Below are 18,056 nucleotides of genomic sequence, written 5' to 3' on the forward strand. Positions count from 1 at the left end.
TATCAATAATCAATGTAGAATGCAATTACTGTACCAGAGATCATCTGACTTCACAGCCCGCTCAAGTCATCACCTAGTTCCTCACTCCCACTCCTCAATCTGCTCCAATGTCAGCTGCTGCACACTGATCTTCCCCTGGAGTCATTACTCACACCTCAGAATCACTGGTTCCCACATCCTGCTGCCCACAGACCCCAAATCACTCATTCTACAGTCCCTGATCACAGAGCCTCCAACAGCTCTACCCCAATGGTCCTGGCTCTCTACCAATCAATCCCATGCCCTTCTATGTGTTTTTCCTCTATTCTCAATACTTCTGAACACCAAAATGTGTGTGTATGTGTTGGAAGCAGGGAGGGAAAGGGATCCCCACACTAAGCAATTCTGCAACACCAGCTGAGTGTCTTACAATTTAACTCAATTCTGACATCATCAACTTGGAGTTACCATCAGATCACACAGGTTGAGGTCTCAGTCCCACAAGAGTGCCCCCACTCCAGCTTCAGATGCCAATCATAAGTCCAGGTTGTTAACTGTACCTTATCAATTGGCTGTAAATCAGAGGTTCCCAGAAACCCCAGCTTGGGTTCCATTAATTTGCTAGAGCAGCTCACAGAACTCAGGATAACATTTGACTTACTGGATTAACAATTTATTACAAAAGAATATACCTCAGGAACAACCAGATGGAAGAGATGCATAGGGCAAGGTATATGGGAAGGGGTATTCCACTCTCCCAGCATCTTTATGTGTTCAATCCAGGAGCTCTCCAAATTCCATCCTTTTGGAGTTTTATGGAAGCTTCATTACATACAGATGATCAGTTAAATAACTGGCCATTGGTGATTGATTCAACCTCCAGTCAGGGGGTGGGTTTCAAGTTCCAACCCTCTGGGTGGCTCAGTCAGTTAAGCCTCTGACTCTTGATTTTGGTTCTGGTCATGATCTCAGGGTTGTGGGATGGAGCCCCATGCTCAGCAGGGAATCTGCTTCTTTCTCCCCCCACCCCCCGTCCTCCTCCCCTCTCCCTGCTCACGTTTTCTCTCTTTAAAACAAATACATCTTTAAAAAAGAATATAGGGGCGCCTGGGTGGCTCAGTCGTTAAGCGTCTGCCTTCAGCTCAGGTCATGATCCCAGGGTCCTGGGATCGAGTCCCGCATCAGGCTCCCTGCTCCGCTGGAAGCCTGCTTCTCCCTCTCCCACTCCCCCTGCTTGTGTTTTCTCTCTCGCTGTGTCTCTCTCTGTCAAATAAATAAATAAAATCTTTAAAAATAAAATAAAATAAAAAAGAATATAAAAAATATACATTTCATACATAAAGATGTATTTAAAGGAAATTTTATACCGCTATAGGTATCCAGTATAAAACTGAGAAAATAAGGGAAAGAATAACAATTTACATCAAAAAGAGAAAAAAAAAAGTATCTTAAAAAAAGTGGGGGAGATAAAATTAATATAAAAAGAGTAGAGATGGGGCGCCTCGGTGGCTCAGTCAATTGAATGTGGAACTCCTGATTTCTGCCAGCATCATGATCTCAGGGTCCTGGGACAGAGCCTCTCTATGAGGAGTCAGCTTGAGATTCTCTTCCTTTCCCTCTGCCCCTCCCACCCCTCATGGGGGCATGTGCTCTCTCTCTAAAAGAAATAAATAAAACTTTAAAAAGGAAAAAAAAAAAAAAAAAGAGTAGAGATTATAAACACAACTAGTACTTTAAAATGGTCCATAAAATAAAATTTGAGATGCCTGATAATAAAAAAGAGAAAGAAAATATATATTACAAATAGCAACGTAGCTACTAATCTGGATAAGTAAAAGATCAAAATAAGGTAAATGAAGATTTATACGCAACCTCATGGCATATTTTTTAAATCTCTAGCAAAATATAGCATGAATAAATCATAAATAGGAACAAACCAAAAAGCCTAAAAGAGAGAGGATATCAATTAATCTCTAACATCGCTCACCCCTCAGATCCCTCATTATTCAGTCTCCACAGTTATCCACCCATACTGACCCCACAGACGCCGTCCCTCCACCGCGGATCCACCGTCAGAGACCCCTCAGACCCCGTCCCTCCACCGCGGATCCACCGTCAGAGACCCCACAGACCCCGTCCCTCCACCGCGGATCCACCGTCAGAGACCCCACAGACGCCGTCCCTCCACCGCGGATCCACCGTCAGAGACCCCTCAGACCCCGTCCCTCCACCGCGGATCCACCGTCAGAGACCCCTCAGACCCCGTCCCTCCACCGCGGATCCACCGTCAGAGACCCCTCAGACCCCGTCCCTCCACCGCGGATCCACCGTCAGAGACCCCACAGACCCCGTCCCTCCACCGCGGATCCACCGTCAGAGACCCCACAGACGCCGTCCCTCCACCGCGGATCCACCGTCAGAGACCCCTCAGACCCCGTCCCTCCACCGCGGATCCACCGTCAGAGACCCCACAGACCCCGTCCCTCCACCGCGGATCCACCGTCAGAGACCCCACAGACGCCGTCCCTCCACCGCGGATCCACCCTCAGAGACCCCTCAGACTCCCATTATTTCATCCACTGCCCGCCCCCATCACTGACCCGATGCTAATCACAGACATGAGAGACTTTCTACGGGTCAACTCCCGATGCTCCCGTCGCTGCACTCACCTGCCCCTCACCCAAGCTCTCTCAAGACAGTGGCCATTTACCTCAGGTGGTGACTAAATCTGTCCGACTTCTTTTCTCACTCCCTCCGGGCTCCTGCGGGATTCCTTACGCCGCCGCCTGGGTGTGCGCATGCTCAGTAGCGGGTGCTCGGCGGTAGGTCTCCCGGACTCAACATGGCTCTCTGCTAAAATCGGCCCCCGCCAAATGGCTGACTCGGCGCCGACATGGCGGCGCCCATTAGCCACTCAGACCTGCGGGCGCCCATGTTGAAGTGACGTGAAGACTGTGTAGCTCAGAGTTGTCAGGGGGAAATGTGGCTAGTGAGGTACTACTCTAGGAGTAAGCCAGGAAACAACCAGAGCCCAAGCCCCCCCAGTGCCTTTCTGCGTGCTCCTGTGTACTCAACGCCACCATTGAGCCAATCAGCAATTATAGAACACTTCGCCCCAAAACAGCAAGATACACATTCTATTCAAGCACCCATGGAGCATATACCAAGATGTATCATAACCTGTGTCATAAAACATATCAAATTTAAGAACCGAAATCATACAGGCTATGTTCTCTGGACACAGTAGAATCAAAGTAGAAATCAGGAACAGGGGCGCCTGGATGGCTCAGTCGGTTAAGCAGCCATCTTCGGCTCAGGTCATGATCCCAGAGTCCTGGGATCGAGTCCATGTTGGGGTCCTTCCTCAGCGGGGAGCCTGCTTCTCCCTCTGCTTGCCACTCCACCTGCTTGTGCTCTCCTTCTATCTCTATCAAATAAATAAATAAAATCTTAAAAAAAAAATCAGGAACAGAAAGATGACAGGAAGTTAACACTTGTAAATTAAAACAAGAGAGTTCGAAGTAATCCATGGGCCAAAGGGGGAAGTCTCAAGGAGATTTTTAAAAGACATTGAAACGGGGCGCCTGGGTGGCTCAGTCGTTAAGCGTCTGCCTTCGGCTCAGGTCCTGATCCCAGGGTCCTGGGATCGAGCCCCGCATCGGGCTCCCTGCTCTGCGGGGAGCCTGCTTCTCCCTCTCCCACTCCCCCTGCTTGTGTTCCCTCTCTCGCTGTGTCTCTCTCTGTCAAATAAATAAATAAAATCTTATTAAAAAAAACACATTGAAATGAATGAAAATGAAAACACAACATATCAAAGTTTGTAGGTTGTAGCTAAGGCAGTGGTGAGAGGAAATTCTGTAGCAGAGAAAAATTTTAAAGGTTTACATTACAAAAGAAGAAAATTCTCAAATCCATTACCTACACTCCCACCTCAATAAACTAAAAAAGGAAGAAGGAAATAATGAGCAGAAACAATGAAATTGAAAAACAACAAAGAAAACAATAAGCTGAAATGAGTATCGGGAAGAGATATCTGGCCCCCTGTGTTCATTGTAGCATTATTCACAACAGCCAAAATGTAAACAACCTAAGTGTTCATCAATGCATGAATGGATAATGAGCTACATACATACAGTGGAATACTTGGCCACAAAAAGAAGGAAATTCTGCCATTTGCAACAACATGGATGGACCTTGAGGGTATTATGCTAAGTCAAATAAGTCAGAAAAAGGCAAATATTGTATGTTCTCACTTATATTTGGAATCTAAAAAATGAAAAAAAATACTGAATTCATAGATACAGAGAATAGATCGGTGGTTAGGGGAGTGCTGAGTGAAGGTCTTCAAAAGGTGCAAACTTCCACTTATAAAATAAGTAAGTCCTGGGGATGTAACGCACAGCATGATGACTATAATAATACAGTACTGCATATTTGAAAGTTGCTAAGAGTAGAATGTAAAAGTCCTCACTGTAAAATATATATATATAACTGTGTGGTGATAGATGTTAACTAGACTTATAATGGTGATCACTTTGCAATATATATAGAGAGCAAATAATATTGTACACCTGAAACTAATGTAATGTTATATGTCCACTATATCTCAATAAAAATTGTAATTATGTGAGATAATTGATGTGTTAACTAACCTTATTTTTGTAATAGTTTTATAATATATATGTGCACCAAATCATCATATTGTATATCTTAAACTTACACAATGTTATATGTCAACTAGATCTCAATAAAGCTGGGGGATGAATTCAAACTCAGTTACTAAAAAAAGACACAAATAGATTAAAAGTAATGGAGAAAGCCATAGCATGCTAAATAACACTAACCAAAAGAAAGTTAAAGTAGCTACATTTGAGACGAGTCTGACTTCAAAAGAAGGCAAATTATCAGTGATAAAAAGGGCATTACATAATGACATATAATACATAATAATAAAGGGGTCAATTATTCAAGATGGCATAACAATCTTCCATGTGTATGAGCCTAAGAACAAAGCATTAAAATATGTCAGTCAAAAACTGCAAGGAGAATTAGTCAAATCCACTATTATAATTGGAGACTTCAATACTCCTCTATCAGCAATTGACAGACCCAGCAGGCTGAAAATCAATAGTGATATATTTGAACTGAACAGCACCATCAATCCATTGGATCTAGTTGACATTTATAAAAATAATTCATCCAACAATGTGATACACATTACTCTCAAGCCCACATGAAACATTCACCAAGATACACCACATTCTGGGCCATTGAACACATCTTAACAAATTCCAAGGAATATAAACCATACAAAGCATGTTCTCAGAAAACAATGAAATTAAACTAAAAATCAGTAACAGAAAAGGAGCTGGAAAATCCCCAAATATTTGAAGACTGAGAACACAGCTCTAAATAACATATGCATCAAAAAATAAGTCTCGAGAGAGTTTTTCAAAAATATTTTAAATTAAATGATGAAAATATCATTTATAAAAAATTTTGAAATTCAGCAAAAGTAGTGGTTATAGGGAATATATGGTATTGAAGGCATTGATTAGAAGGGAAAAATAGTTAAAATCAATAATCTAAACTTCCATCTTAGGAAATTAGAGAAAGAGGAGCCAGATAAAACTAATGGAAGCAGAAAAAAATAATGTTAAAGTAGAAATAAATGAAACTAAAAACAGGATATTAATAGAGAAAATCAGTAAAACCAAAAGCTATCTCTTTGAAAATATCAATAGAATTGATAAGCTCCTTGCCAGGGTAACTAAGAAAAAAAAGAGGACAAAATTATTAATAGCAGAAATGAGAGAACATCACTACTTATCCTATGTGTATTAAAAGGAAAAGAAAGAAACTTTTTAAAAGAATTTAATTTTTTTAGGGCACCTGTGTGGCTCAGTAGTTTGAGCATCTGCCTTCAGCTCAGGTCATGATACTAGGGTCCTAGGATCCAGCCCCGCATGGGCTCTCTGCTCAGCCAGGAGCCTGCTTCTCCCTCTGCCTGCCCTTCCCCCTGCTTGTGTGTGCACTTGCGTGTGTGCGAGCTCTCTCTCTCTGTGTCAAATAAATGAATAAAATCTTTTTAAAAAAGAATTTAATTTTTTTAGAACAGTTTAAACTTCACAGCAAAATTGAGAAGGTACAGATATTGCCTGTCTACTCCGAGCATCCATCCATGCATAGCCTCTCCCTATTATTAATATCTTCCACTAGAGTTGTACATCTGTTACAACTGACAAGCCTACATTGACATATCATATGCCCCCAAAGTCCATAGTTTACATTATGGTTCACTCTGTGTTATACAGTCTAGGAGTTTGGACAAATATATAATGACAAGTATCCATCATTATGGCACCCTCTGAAAATCCTATGTGACTATTCATCCCTTCCCCTACCTCAACCCCTGGAAACCATTTACCTTTTTCCTAGTTACCTTTTTCCTAGTTTTGCCTTTTCCAGAATGTCATATAGTTGGAATCCTATAGTATGTAGACTTTGGCTTTCACTTAGTAACATGCACTTAAGTTTCCTCCAGATTTTTCATGGCTTGAAAGCTCATTTCTTTTCAGCACTAAATACTCCATTGCCTAGATGTACCAGTTTATTTATCCATTCACCTACCAAAGGACATCTTGATTGCTAACAAGTTTTGACAATTACGAATAAAGCTGCCATAAATATCCATGTGCAGGTTTTTTTGTGGGCCTAAGTTCTCACCTCCTTTGGGTAAATACTAAAGAGTGCAAATGCCGAGTCATATATTGAGTATATTTAGTTTTGTGAGAAACTGTCACAGTGTTCCGAAGTGGCTATCCCATTTTGCATTCCCATCTGCAATAAATGGGAGTTCCTTTCTCCACATCCTTGTCAGCATTTGGTTTTTGTCAGTATTCTGGATTTTAGTCATTCTAATACATGTGTAGTAGTATCTCATTATGGTTTTAATTTGCATTTCCCTGCTGACATATGATGTGAAGCATTTTTCATGTGTTTATTTGCCATCTGTATATATTCTTTGGGGAGGTGTCTGTTAAGGTCTTTAGCTCATTAAAATCAGGTTGTTTTCTTATTGCTGAGTTTCAAAAGTTGTCTTTTTTAGAACGATCCTTTAACAGATGTGTCTTGCATATATTTTCTCCCAGTGTGTGGCTTGTCTTTTCATTCTCTTAACATTGCCTTTTGAAAGCGTAAGTTTTAATTTTAATAAAATATATCTTACCAATTATTTCTTTAATGGATAGGCCTTTGGTATTGTAAAAAGTCATTGTCATACCCTATGTTATCGTTTGAGAGTTTTATGGTTTTCCATTTTACATTTAGTTCTTTATTTTGATTTACTTTTGTGAAAGGAGTCAAGTCTTTGTCTAAGCTTGTGTGTGTGTGTGTGTCTGGTTGTTCCAGCACCATTTGTTGAAAAGACGATTTTTGCCCCATGGCTCCTTTGTGAAAAATCAGCTGACTATATTGGTGTGGATCTATTTGTGGTGTTGCAGAGATCTACTCATCTTGCAGTGCCCAAGTCATGCTTTTGTCTATAATCCCCTTAATAAACCATTTCTTTGTCAAACTGGACTTGTCAGCCTTTTTTTTTTTTTAGTCTTAAGGCTTGTTTTAAGTGGAGTGTTGAAGTCTTCAACTATTATTGTAGGACTGTATTTCTCCCTTCAATTCTGCCAACATTTGCTTCATAGTTAGGCTTCAATGTTATTACAAATTGGTCTGACACTCACAGCCAGGCCATTTTGTCCTCCTGTTAAGACATAACAATCTCACAAAATACTAATTTCATAGAAGATTACTGAGACCTAAATCTTTAAAAAAAAAATTAGGGGTGCCTGAGTGGCTCAGTCAAAGTGTCTGCCTTCAGCTCAGGTCAGGATCCCCAGGTCCTGGGATGGAGCCCTACATCCAGCTCTCTACTCAGCAGGGAGCCTGTTTCTCCCTCTCCTCCCCTCTCCTGCTCTCTCTTGCTATCTCTGTCCTATCTCTCTCTATCTAAGTAAATAAATAATCTTTAAAAAAATTTTTTTAAATGGGGCACCTGGGTGGCTCAGTCAGTTAAGCATCAGACTCTTGGTTTTGGCTCAGGTCATAATCTCAGGGTTGTGAGACTGAGACCCATGTTGGGCTCTGCACTCACTGGGGAGTCTGCTTGAGATTCTCTCTCCCTCTCCCCCTGCCCCTCCCTCCACTTGCACTCTCTCTCTAATAAATCTTTAAAAAAGAGAGAGATTACTCTGAGACCATACATTGCAACAAACACAAGGACACTTCATAATGCTAAGCACAGACAAAAACAGAATGCAGTGCCATCCACAAAATAGTCATCACATTGCCTTACTTTCTGACAGCATCCAACCTAGAGCAAACTCCCCACAACTTGAGATTCTACCCCAAATCATCCAAAGCTCAAATCCTATAATAGCTTCTTTCTAACTCCTCTTTATTTAGACTTCTCATAATTCCCCATGATGTTGTTGTTCCTTACTGCAATAACAGTAATTGTTTAACCACAGGTGTGTTCCTGGTGGTCTTTAACTGAAGTTTTGAAAGAGTCCCTGGTGAAGAGGTCCCTGGGCACCGGATCAAGCCCCACCTCAGGGTCTTGTACATGATAGGGAAGTCATACTTTGTATGCACCAACCTGAAAGGAAATACAGATCAAATGATATGATCAAGAGAACAAAGCCTATGAATTTTATACTTAGTAACCTCAGACTGAATACACACCTGCCATTTGCAAAGGCTCAGTGTCCATCAAAGGAGTGGCTGATCTAAGATTTGGGGGAGTCAAGGAAAGGGACTTGGGACAAAAGGGGCCAGTGGAGCTCCTAGGTGGTCAGAAGCCATCACCTGCCTCTTGGAAGTTCAGAGGTCAGACAAAGGCTGACTTCCCACAGTGGCCAAGCTCCTTCTTTGCCTTTAGACCCTACTTATCCAGTTCTCCTTTTTGCCTCAATTTCCTGGAAGCTGTATTTTTCATACAAAGCTATATTTCTGGTACACACATATCTCAGCTATTGTTTTTATTTCCTTATTGTTACAGAAAAAAATTAAAAAATCATTCTGATGGTAGTTAAAAAGTAAAGCATTCTTTATTCAGGATTATAATGATAGGTGTAGAGACTACTGCAAGGAGGTTTTGCTGGAGGGGAGAGATGCTGGAGTCAACTCTGAACACGAGGGTAAGGGGGGTGGTTGACCGACAAGGAGCAGAGTGAGGGCCAGTAAACAAGGCTGGGGGGCATTCCCCCTACAGCCTCACCACGATGCTTGCCGACAGCAGGCCAGGAGGATAAAAACGGAGGGTGAGGACGAGTAATTTGCTCGGACAGTAAAGGTGATCAGGTGCCAAGATTTTTCCTGAGCTGACTCAGTAGGATTCTCGATAAAACTGGACTAAGTAGTCCAGGACAGGGCCCAACGTCGGGCCCACCGGAGATGAAGGCTCAGAGGAGCCTGAGGAGTCTTGGTGACCATCTTGATGGCCCTGGACATCCATGGAGATAAACACAGCACGGGGGACCTTACCAGGTGGGTTAAATGCTGGGCTTGGGAGCCGCTCTGAGAACCGGCTGTCCTCGTGCGGGAAATGACTCGCGCACAGAAGGCGGTGAACACGAGCCCTGTGACCTGGGCTTCCCACTGGACCGGCCACGAGCCCCTGCCCCGCAGCTCCCGACTCTTCCAGGCCAGGGACTTCCCCCCTATCTCCACGAGCTCCACACCAGACTCCCTCCAGCCCACCGGCGGACCGAATCTGTCCGCGAAGACCCTGGGTTCCCACGAAGCGCCCGGCAGTCGTGGGCCCCAGCTTGGCGGCAGTTCCGCTGGCGTGCGCCGCCCCGCCTCGCGGCCTCCGTAGTTCCGCTGGCCCCGCCTCGCGGCCTCCGTAGTTCCGCTGGCCCCGCCTCGCGGCCTCCGTAGTTCCGCTGGCGTGCGCCGCCCCGCCTCGCGGCCTCCGTAGTTCCGCTGGCCCCGCCTCGCGGCCTCCGTAGTTCCGCTGGCCCCGCCTCGCGGCCTCCGTAGTTCCGCTGGCGTGCGCCGCCCCGCCTCGCGGCCTCCGTAGTTCTGCTGGCCCCGCCTCGCGGCCTCCGTAGTTCCGCTGGCCCCGCCTCGCGGCCTCCGTAGTTCCGCTGGCGGGCGCCGCCCCGCCTCGCGGCCTCCGTAGTCCCGGCGGCGGGGCCTGTTCCGCGGGCGGAAGTCGCTCTAGAAGGGCGTTTTTGCGGTTGCCCCTGTCTCCGCGATCCCGGAAGCCTGCGACCAGAGAGTTGGAGTGGTTGGTCAGTGATGGCTGGGTTCGTGGGTCAGTGCCCCAGTTAGTGATGGGACACTCGCGAGGTCAGCGTTCGCGCCCGTGGGCCCAGTGAGGATGGCTGTGATCCTGAGGTTTAGGGGTCCGACGTGGGGACCGTCACGCGAGGCTGTGTGCTCGCTGGCGGCGTGACCGTCGGGCCAGGGACGCGGGCTCTGTGGGCTGGTAACGTTGGTCCGTGGCTGAGTAATTGGGGTCTGAAGTTTAGTGAGGAGGATCTGGTGAGGTCAGTGGCGGACTCGGGGGTGGTCACTCTCAGGGCTCAGTTGGTAGAGACCTCGTGGTATCCTGATCACAGGTGGAAATTTTAATAGTTGATAGTAGTGTACCACTCTTGTGCCTGGTGCTAAGTTATGTCTCCCTTTAAATAGTCTGCAGTCTCATAATCACTGCCCTATGAATTTTTAAAAAGTTACTTTTAATTTACACTCAATAAAATAATCTCTTTTTGGTGTAGAATTTAAGCATTTTGTGTAACCATTCAAGATGCCTCCTGAATTTTTAGCTCTTGGCTCCACCATTTAGTACCGTGGTGACCCTGGGCAAGTTTCTTCAGCGCTCTCTGCGTCTCCACTGAGAGAATTGAGTGGGTTAATACACGAGTATGGCGCAGACTAATTGCTTAACAGATGTTAGCTATTAAGTTATATTTTCTCTTCGTAATTTTATTTTCTTCTTCACACGGGATGATTGTAATGTCATCCGCGTTTTTACTGAATTGAGGTGTCAACTTTTATATGAATTAATTTCTGATAATTTGATCACATTAATTCTTCTGTGGATGGCTCAATGAACTATGAGCTGTGTCTGAGTTGGAGGCTGTATGGTAGCTTCGCTTAGGCCACTAAACAGAAATATGTCTTCCTTGCATTCCTTTACTCAGACTCCTTTATTCAGGAATTACTGCGCACCTGTGTGTACGAACATCCAGTTATCCAGGTAAAGATACCATGTTATGGTGTGGGTGACAGGCAGTATGTGTAAATACAAACAGATGAGGAAGGTGATCTTCCGTAGTAAGTGCAGTGAGGAAGATGGCGACAGGGTTGAGTGGGACTGTGGGAAGCCACTGGAGGGTTTTAAAGCAGGGGAGTGAACAGATCTGTTTCACTTTTAAAAACCACTCTGGATGTCAGAGGTAGGGTTGGGGAGAGTGTCCTGGGGATTTTATTATGGCTTATGTGCAAAATAATCAGTGTTAAAGAATAATAGGATATTGTTGGGGAAAAGTGCAGTTAGGGCTACCATTAGAGCAACCCATTAGATTAGCCAAATATTTTAAATTAATTTATCTTTTTGAATGATACACGCATGGTAAAACACACAAATACACAGGCACACCAACAAAATTTAGAAAGTAGAAAGGGTTACAGAAAAAAGATGTCTTGTGGCACCTGGGTGGCTCAGTCAGTTAAGCATCTGACTTCGGCTCAGGTCATGATCCCAGGGTCCTGGAATTGAGTCTTGTGTTGGGCTCCCTGCTCAGTGGGGAGTCTGCTTCTCCCTCTCCCTCTGCCCTTCCCCCTGTTCATGTACTCTCTCTTTCTCTTTCTCTCTTTCCCTCCCTCCCTCCCTCAAATAAAATCTTCAAACAATTTTAAAAATTAAAAAAAATTAAAATCACTAGAATAATGGGTAGAGTCATATAGATGTTCCTAGTTCTATTAGGTCAAAAGGAAGGAGGACAAGAACAGAAAGAAGACAAGCCTTCAAAGAAACTTGCTGTTTGGTCTACAGTCAATATGAAGGGGTGACCTTTGGAGCCACAAAGAAAGATTAAATCGTAGTCGATTATGCTTGTTCCTCAAGGAGTCAGTCTCACTGAGCAGTAGTAAGCAACAACTCAAATGTCCACATAGAGCATCAGGTCCCTGAAAAAGCCTTCTTCCAGTTCCTCGGGTTCTCCCACCAAAGACACAGACATGTCCAGCAGCAAAATCCTAGCAAATGTCCCCACTGTTTGAGGATAAGAACATCTACCCACTATAAAAGAAGAGAAGGACTCCTGGAGAGAAATGGGGAGTATTCCTTGCTAAAGGAGCTGAGACTGCAGAAAGATGGTTTTGGGTTTATGACACCCATCGCCGTGTTTTTCCAGCCATGGGGCTCCAAACCATTTCGCCTTCCTCTTAACCACTTCCCAGACTTCTCCTTTGGTTGTCTTTAGTTATGCCCATGGTTTATAGTGGTTCTGACTCAGAGGAGCAAGTAGAAACAGGTCTGTGCCATCTAGTATGGACCTGAGGTCTGTTCAGCTTAAAACACCTGCTGGACTGTTTTCCAAATCAGTGGTCCCGTTTCACGTGATCAACAGCAGCACATCCTTACCCACACACCATGCGGGCAGACTTCTAACTTCTAGCCGTTCTTGTGGGTACATGACGATTCTCACTGTGGCTTTAATTTCCCATTTCCCTAATGACTGACGACGCTGAGCATCACTCATGTGCCTGATACCATTTGTGCACCTTCTGTGGTGAAATGTCTGTTCAGATCTTTTGCCAAATTAAAAAAACTGGGTTGGGGCGCTCAGTTGGTTAAGCGACTGCCTTCTGCTCAGGTCATGATCCTGGAGTCCCAGGATCGAGTCCCGCATCGGGCTCCCTGCTCGGCAGGGAGTCTGCTTCTCCCTCTGACCCTCCTCCCTCTCATGCTCTCTGTCTCTCATTCTCGCTCTCTCAAATAAATAAATAAAATCTTTAAAAAAAATAAATAAATAAACTGGGTTGTCTTATTAGTGAGTTCTAAGGGCTCTTTATATAAGATACAAGTCTAGATGTTTTGCAAATATTTTATCAGTCTGTGAATTGCCTTTTTATATATACAACACCTTTTGAAGAACAAGTTTTTGATTTTTTAAGTCTTTAATTTTTTTTTAAAAGATTTTATTTATTTGACAGAGAGAGACACAGCGAGAGAAGGAACACAAGCAGCAGGAGTGGGAGAGGGAGAAGCAGGCTTCCCGCCGAGCAGGGAGCCCGATGCGGGGCTCGATCCCAGGACCCTGGGATCATGACCTGAGCCGAATGCAGATGCTTAACGACTGAGCCAGCCAGGCGCCCCAGTCTTTAATTTTCAAGCCTGATTTATTTATATTTTCTTGTGTAGTTTGTGTGTGTGTGTGTGTGTGTGTGTTTTAAGATTTTATCTTCATTTGAGAGCGAGAGAGGGAGAGCAAGCAGGGGAGGGGAAGAGACAGAGGGAGACAGAATCTCAAGCAGACTCCTTGCTGAGCAGGGAGCCCAATGTGGGGCTTGATCCCAGGACCCTGAGATCATGACCCGCCGAAATCAAGAATTCGACGCTTAACCGACTGATCCACCCAGGCACCCCAATTTGTGCTTTCTGAGACCTATTTGAGAAAGATTTGCCTCGACCACCGTGTATTAGTCTCCTATTGCTACTGTAATAAATTATCACAAACGAAGCAGCCTAGGACGACACAAGCTTACTACTTCACAGCTGATGTCTGATGTGCTTGGACGATTCCTTTGCTGAGTCTCACAAGGGCCCAGACTGAGGTGTCCACTAGCTTGGCTCTTAATGAGGCAGAGTTCCCGGGAAGAACCGTTTCTAAGGCTGGCCAGGGTACTGGCCAGTTCCGGCTCCTTCCTGCTGTAGGACTGTGGCCCATTTCCTTGGGGGCTGCCATCTGGGGCGACCGAAGCCTCTAGAGGCCTCGCTCCATCTCGCACTGGGCCCCCACCTCAGACAGCCAACAAAGGCACAGCAGATCCTTGCTTGGAATCGCTTACCCCTGCCAATTTCTCTGGCCTCCAGTGAAATTCTCTGCTTTTAAAGGCTCCTGTGATTAGATTGCCCCCCCACCTCCCAGATCAGGATAATCTCTTTAATCATAAAGCCTATAACCTTAATTATATCTGCAAAGTTTCTTTAGCATCTACTATATTTGTAGGTTCCAGGGATTAAGGTGTAGGTATTTTTGGGGAGGTATTCTACTTATCCCACCAGGTCACCAAGATTTTCTCCTGTTTCCTTACAGAAAATGGATCAATTTTAGCTGTTACATTTAGTTCTCTGTTAACATACATTTACTGTGGTAAAATACACGTATCTGTTATATTTTGAGTTAATTTTTGCATATGGAGAGATATAGGTTGAAGTTCTATGTAAATGTCTATGACCATCTACTTGTTCCAATACCATTTTGGGGAAAAGATTATCCTTTTCCCATTGATGTCTTTGGCATCATTTAAAAAAAATCAGTTGAAAATATGTGTGTAGGTCTGTTTCTGGATTCTCTACTCTGTCCTGATGATCTGTTTATTATCTTTATGCTGATTCCATAGCCTTAATTATTATAGTTTTAGAAGTCTTATTATCAGATTAAGTCCTCCAACTTTTTAGTTCTCTTTGAAAGTTTATTTGGCTTTTAAATCCTTTGCATTTCCATATTATTTTTATTTTATTTTATGTTAAGATTTTATTTCTTTACGAGAGAGAGAGAGCACAGAGGGAGAGGGAGAAGCAGACTCCCCCTGAGCAGGGAGCTCCACGTGGAGCTCAATCCCAGGACCCTGAGATCATGACCTGAGCTGAAGGCAGACGCTCAACCGACTGAGTCACCCAAGCACCCCATCCATATAATTTTTAAATTAGCCTGTTAATGTCTATGAAAAAAATCCTGCTGGGATTTAAAAGAAACTTTATTTTAAATTCCAGTAGTTAACACAGTGTAATATTAGTTTCAGGTGTACAATATTCTGATTCATCACTTCCATACATCACTTGGTGCTGCTCATCACGAAGGTGCACGCCTTCATCCCCATTACCTACTTCCCTCCACCCCCCACTGCCCTCCCCTCTGGTGACAGTGTGTTCTCTGTAGTTAAGAGTCTGTTTCTTGGGGCGCCTGGGTGGCTCAGTCGTTAAGCGTCTGCCTTCGGCTCAGGTCATGATCCCAGGGTCCTGGGATCGAGCCCCGCATCGGGCTCCCTGCTCAGCCGGGAGACTGCTTCCCCCTCTCCCGCTCCCCCTGCTTGTGTTCCCTCTCTAGCTGTCTCTCTCTCTCTCTCTCTCTGTCAAATAAATAAATAAAATCTTAAAAAAAAAGTGTTTTTTGGTTTGTCTTTTTTTTTTCCCCATTTGCTTGCTTTTTCTTAAATTCCACATATGAGTGAAATCATATAATATTTGAATTTGTCTATTTCACTTAGCATAATATTCTGCTGGAATTTTGATTTGAGATTACCTTGAATCTATACATCAATTGGGGAGAATTGTCAATATTGAGTCTGTGGATCCATGACCTTGTTATGAACTGAATTGTTCCTCAAACCTCATGTTGCAGCTCTAACCCTCTGGTCTGTGATAGTTTCTCAGACATTCCTTGTTTGTGATGACCTTGACAGTCTGGAGTCAGGTACTGTGTGGAATGTCTCTCAGTGTGGGTTTGTCTGAGATTTTCCTCATGGCTAGACTGGGGGCCGCAGAGCCATTCTCATGATATGGAAAGCATACACTACGGTGGCTGATGCTAACTTCTGTCACGTGGGAAGTAGGTCGCCAAGCACCGCCCACTCCTAAGGAGTGGGGACTTAGGGTGCACCACCTCGAGGGGGAGTATCTACAGAGTTGTTTGTTACATCTCTCTCAGTCATTGATACCAGTATGGACTCATGGAAATTTATTTTATACTTTGGATTTTAATCCAATACAAAATTATTTTTTTGCTCAAATTGTTCCAGCTTTGGGCAGTGGGAGCTCTTTCAGGCTGGCTTCTGTCCCTTTGACATTAAATATACCTCAAAATTGTGGTAACAGATACCTAACATTTACCACCTTAACCACTTTTACGGAACCGTTTAGTAGTGTTAACTATATTCACAGTTGTGAAAAGACCTCTAGAACTTCTTAATCTTGCAAAACAGAAACCGTTCCACTGAACAAGTCCCCCTTCCCCACCCTGCTGCAGCCGAGGTTGCTGGATTCCTCTGGGGACCTCACAGACGTGGGATCCTGGAACACTTCTCTCTCTGTGCTTGTTTCACTCGGTGCAGTGTCCCCAAGTTGCATCCTTCTCTTCAGAGACTACTGGTCAACTGTGCGTATATACTAGATAAATAACGCTGCGGTGAGGCTGGGTGTGCCGAATCTCTTCGAGATCCGGGCTTCAGTTCTTTGGGGTATAGATCCAGGTTGCCAGATCACTTTTCATTTTTTGAGGAACCTCCATACCGTTTTCCACAGCGACCACATTTTACATTCTCACCAACAGTGCACAGGTGTTCCAATTTCTCTGATCCTGACCAACTCCTGTTCTTTTTTTTTTTTCCCTTCAACTTTGTGGAGTTGAAATGCATTAATTGTAGCAGCCAGAGACGCACCATTCCGTTCCCCTCCAGGAGATCCTGACACAGGAGCATAGTTGGTGGACAGCCTCCTGCCAGGGCCCTTCCTTAGACCGACCGAGGCGTCTGTGCTGCAGCTACCCTGTGCCCCGGCGGCACCCAGCCACGGACAGACCAAGGCGGGCGGGCGAAGCCAGGTCATGTCGGCCCACCTCGACTTTTTCCACGAGGAAGCCCAGCCTGACCAGGACGTTCCCAGGTTGCCCTGCAGGCTGGGCTTTTTCTAATCAACCCTCCCTCCTTCCTCTTCTCTGTCCACACGGGCCTGCCCCCTCCCTTTACCGCTCATTGTGTTTCCCCCAATAAACTCCTGCAGCTGATTTTGTCTTGGCATCTGCCTCTTTGACACACAGGATTTTGGGAAGAAGTGAAATTAGATGTTTAGCCCACTGTCTTAAGAAAGAAGTCACTATGAAGTTTTTGTGTTCTTTAAAGATTACACATTTCAAGTTTCATTCGACTATGGGAAAGTAAGTTACTTCTAACACATTTATTATCTGAGAGAAAATTTATTTATTCTAATTTACTGAAACTTAAAATATTCCATCAAATTACCCAGGAAAATCCAGGTAGCAGAAATATTTAACACATTTCTTCAGGACATCTCAAACAAGTTTTAAAAGGCCACAGAATGATCTATAAATCTGCCACTGAAATCACTTCCACGTTGTGCAAGTGCAGAAGTGAGCAGAGGTGCAGCCTGCCCTCCCTGTGGCTGCGCGGGAGTTCAGGTTACGTGTAAGTATGACTGTGAGGTGCCAAGTCACCTGAGGAATCATCCCCATTTCAGTTGTGGACCCAAAGCAGCAAATCATACGTGCCCCAGAAGGGAACATCTTCCATGTGTGTGTGGGGGGACAGGCACGTGCCAGGGGAAGGCCGACTCCGCCACATGGGGGACGGATGTTAGAAGTCTGCCGTTGTCGGTAATACAGAAACATACACAGTCTTCATGTTCAAAGTCTTCATGGGGATTTCTTCCGTAATTTCTAGAATGGGAAGATCAAAAAAAAAAAAAATGTTCGACCTGTTCTGTATGAGTATTTAAAAACTGTTGACTGTGTATAGGATCTGGCCTCACCCTAAGGAGTCTGGTCTTTGTCCCATCTCCTAGGGGACCCTCTAGACCCTTGGGACTTCGTGAGTGATGGGAGTGTTTTGTTTATGGTGGGCCCTGAATACCCCTCATAGTTTCTGCTAATGAGGTGACTCACGTGACTTAGGGCAGAAGCTTTCAGTCGCGTAGTACGCCCGACAGTGCAGCCGGGTGGCCAATGAACCAGCTGTGCCAGGTAATGAAGCCGCACTGCAAACTCTGGACTGCCCAGGCTTGGGGAGCTTCCCAGGTCGGCAGCACACTGCCCACGACTCCTTGGGAGAGG

The 18,056-nt window shown here is 44.6% G+C and overlaps 2 protein-coding genes and 1 long non-coding RNA gene across 8 annotated transcripts in view; 1 reads left to right on the plus strand and 2 right to left on the minus strand.

The window, feature by feature from the left end:
* The window catches only part of ZNF484 (zinc finger protein 484), a 53,808-nt gene extending 43,931 nt beyond the window's left edge, over positions 1–9,877 (minus strand). For 2 of the 5 annotated variants that reach the window (XM_036073946.2, XM_078062230.1), the window contains exon 1: positions 2,649–3,110. The gene's annotated coding sequence lies outside the window, so the exon portion shown is untranslated. Of the gene's footprint in view, positions 1–2,648; positions 3,111–9,519 lie in introns of those variants that run through there. The other 3 variants (XM_036073950.2, XM_036073947.2, XM_036073945.2) reach the window with 3 other exon arrangements.
* A 225-nt stretch (positions 9,878–10,102) lies between these two features.
* On the plus strand, positions 10,103–16,994 carry LOC144380033 (uncharacterized). The gene is made up of 2 exons (XR_013443749.1): positions 10,103–10,271; positions 11,187–16,994. It is a non-coding gene; the product is annotated as an uncharacterized LOC144380033 (long non-coding RNA).
* IARS1 (isoleucyl-tRNA synthetase 1) overlaps positions 15,936–18,056 on the minus strand; it is a 67,495-nt gene continuing 65,374 nt past the window's right edge. For both annotated transcript variants that reach the window (XM_036073939.2, XM_036073943.2), the window contains exon 34: positions 15,936–17,663. In XM_036073939.2, coding sequence (XP_035929832.1) covers positions 17,581–17,663 — 83 coding nt within the window. In that variant the 3' untranslated portion in view covers positions 15,936–17,580. The remainder of the gene's footprint in view (positions 17,664–18,056) is intronic.

Source organism: Halichoerus grypus, chromosome 14, assembly GCF_964656455.1.
Source record: "Halichoerus grypus chromosome 14, mHalGry1.hap1.1, whole genome shotgun sequence".
Classification (NCBI taxonomy): Eukaryota; Metazoa; Chordata; class Mammalia; order Carnivora; family Phocidae; genus Halichoerus; species Halichoerus grypus.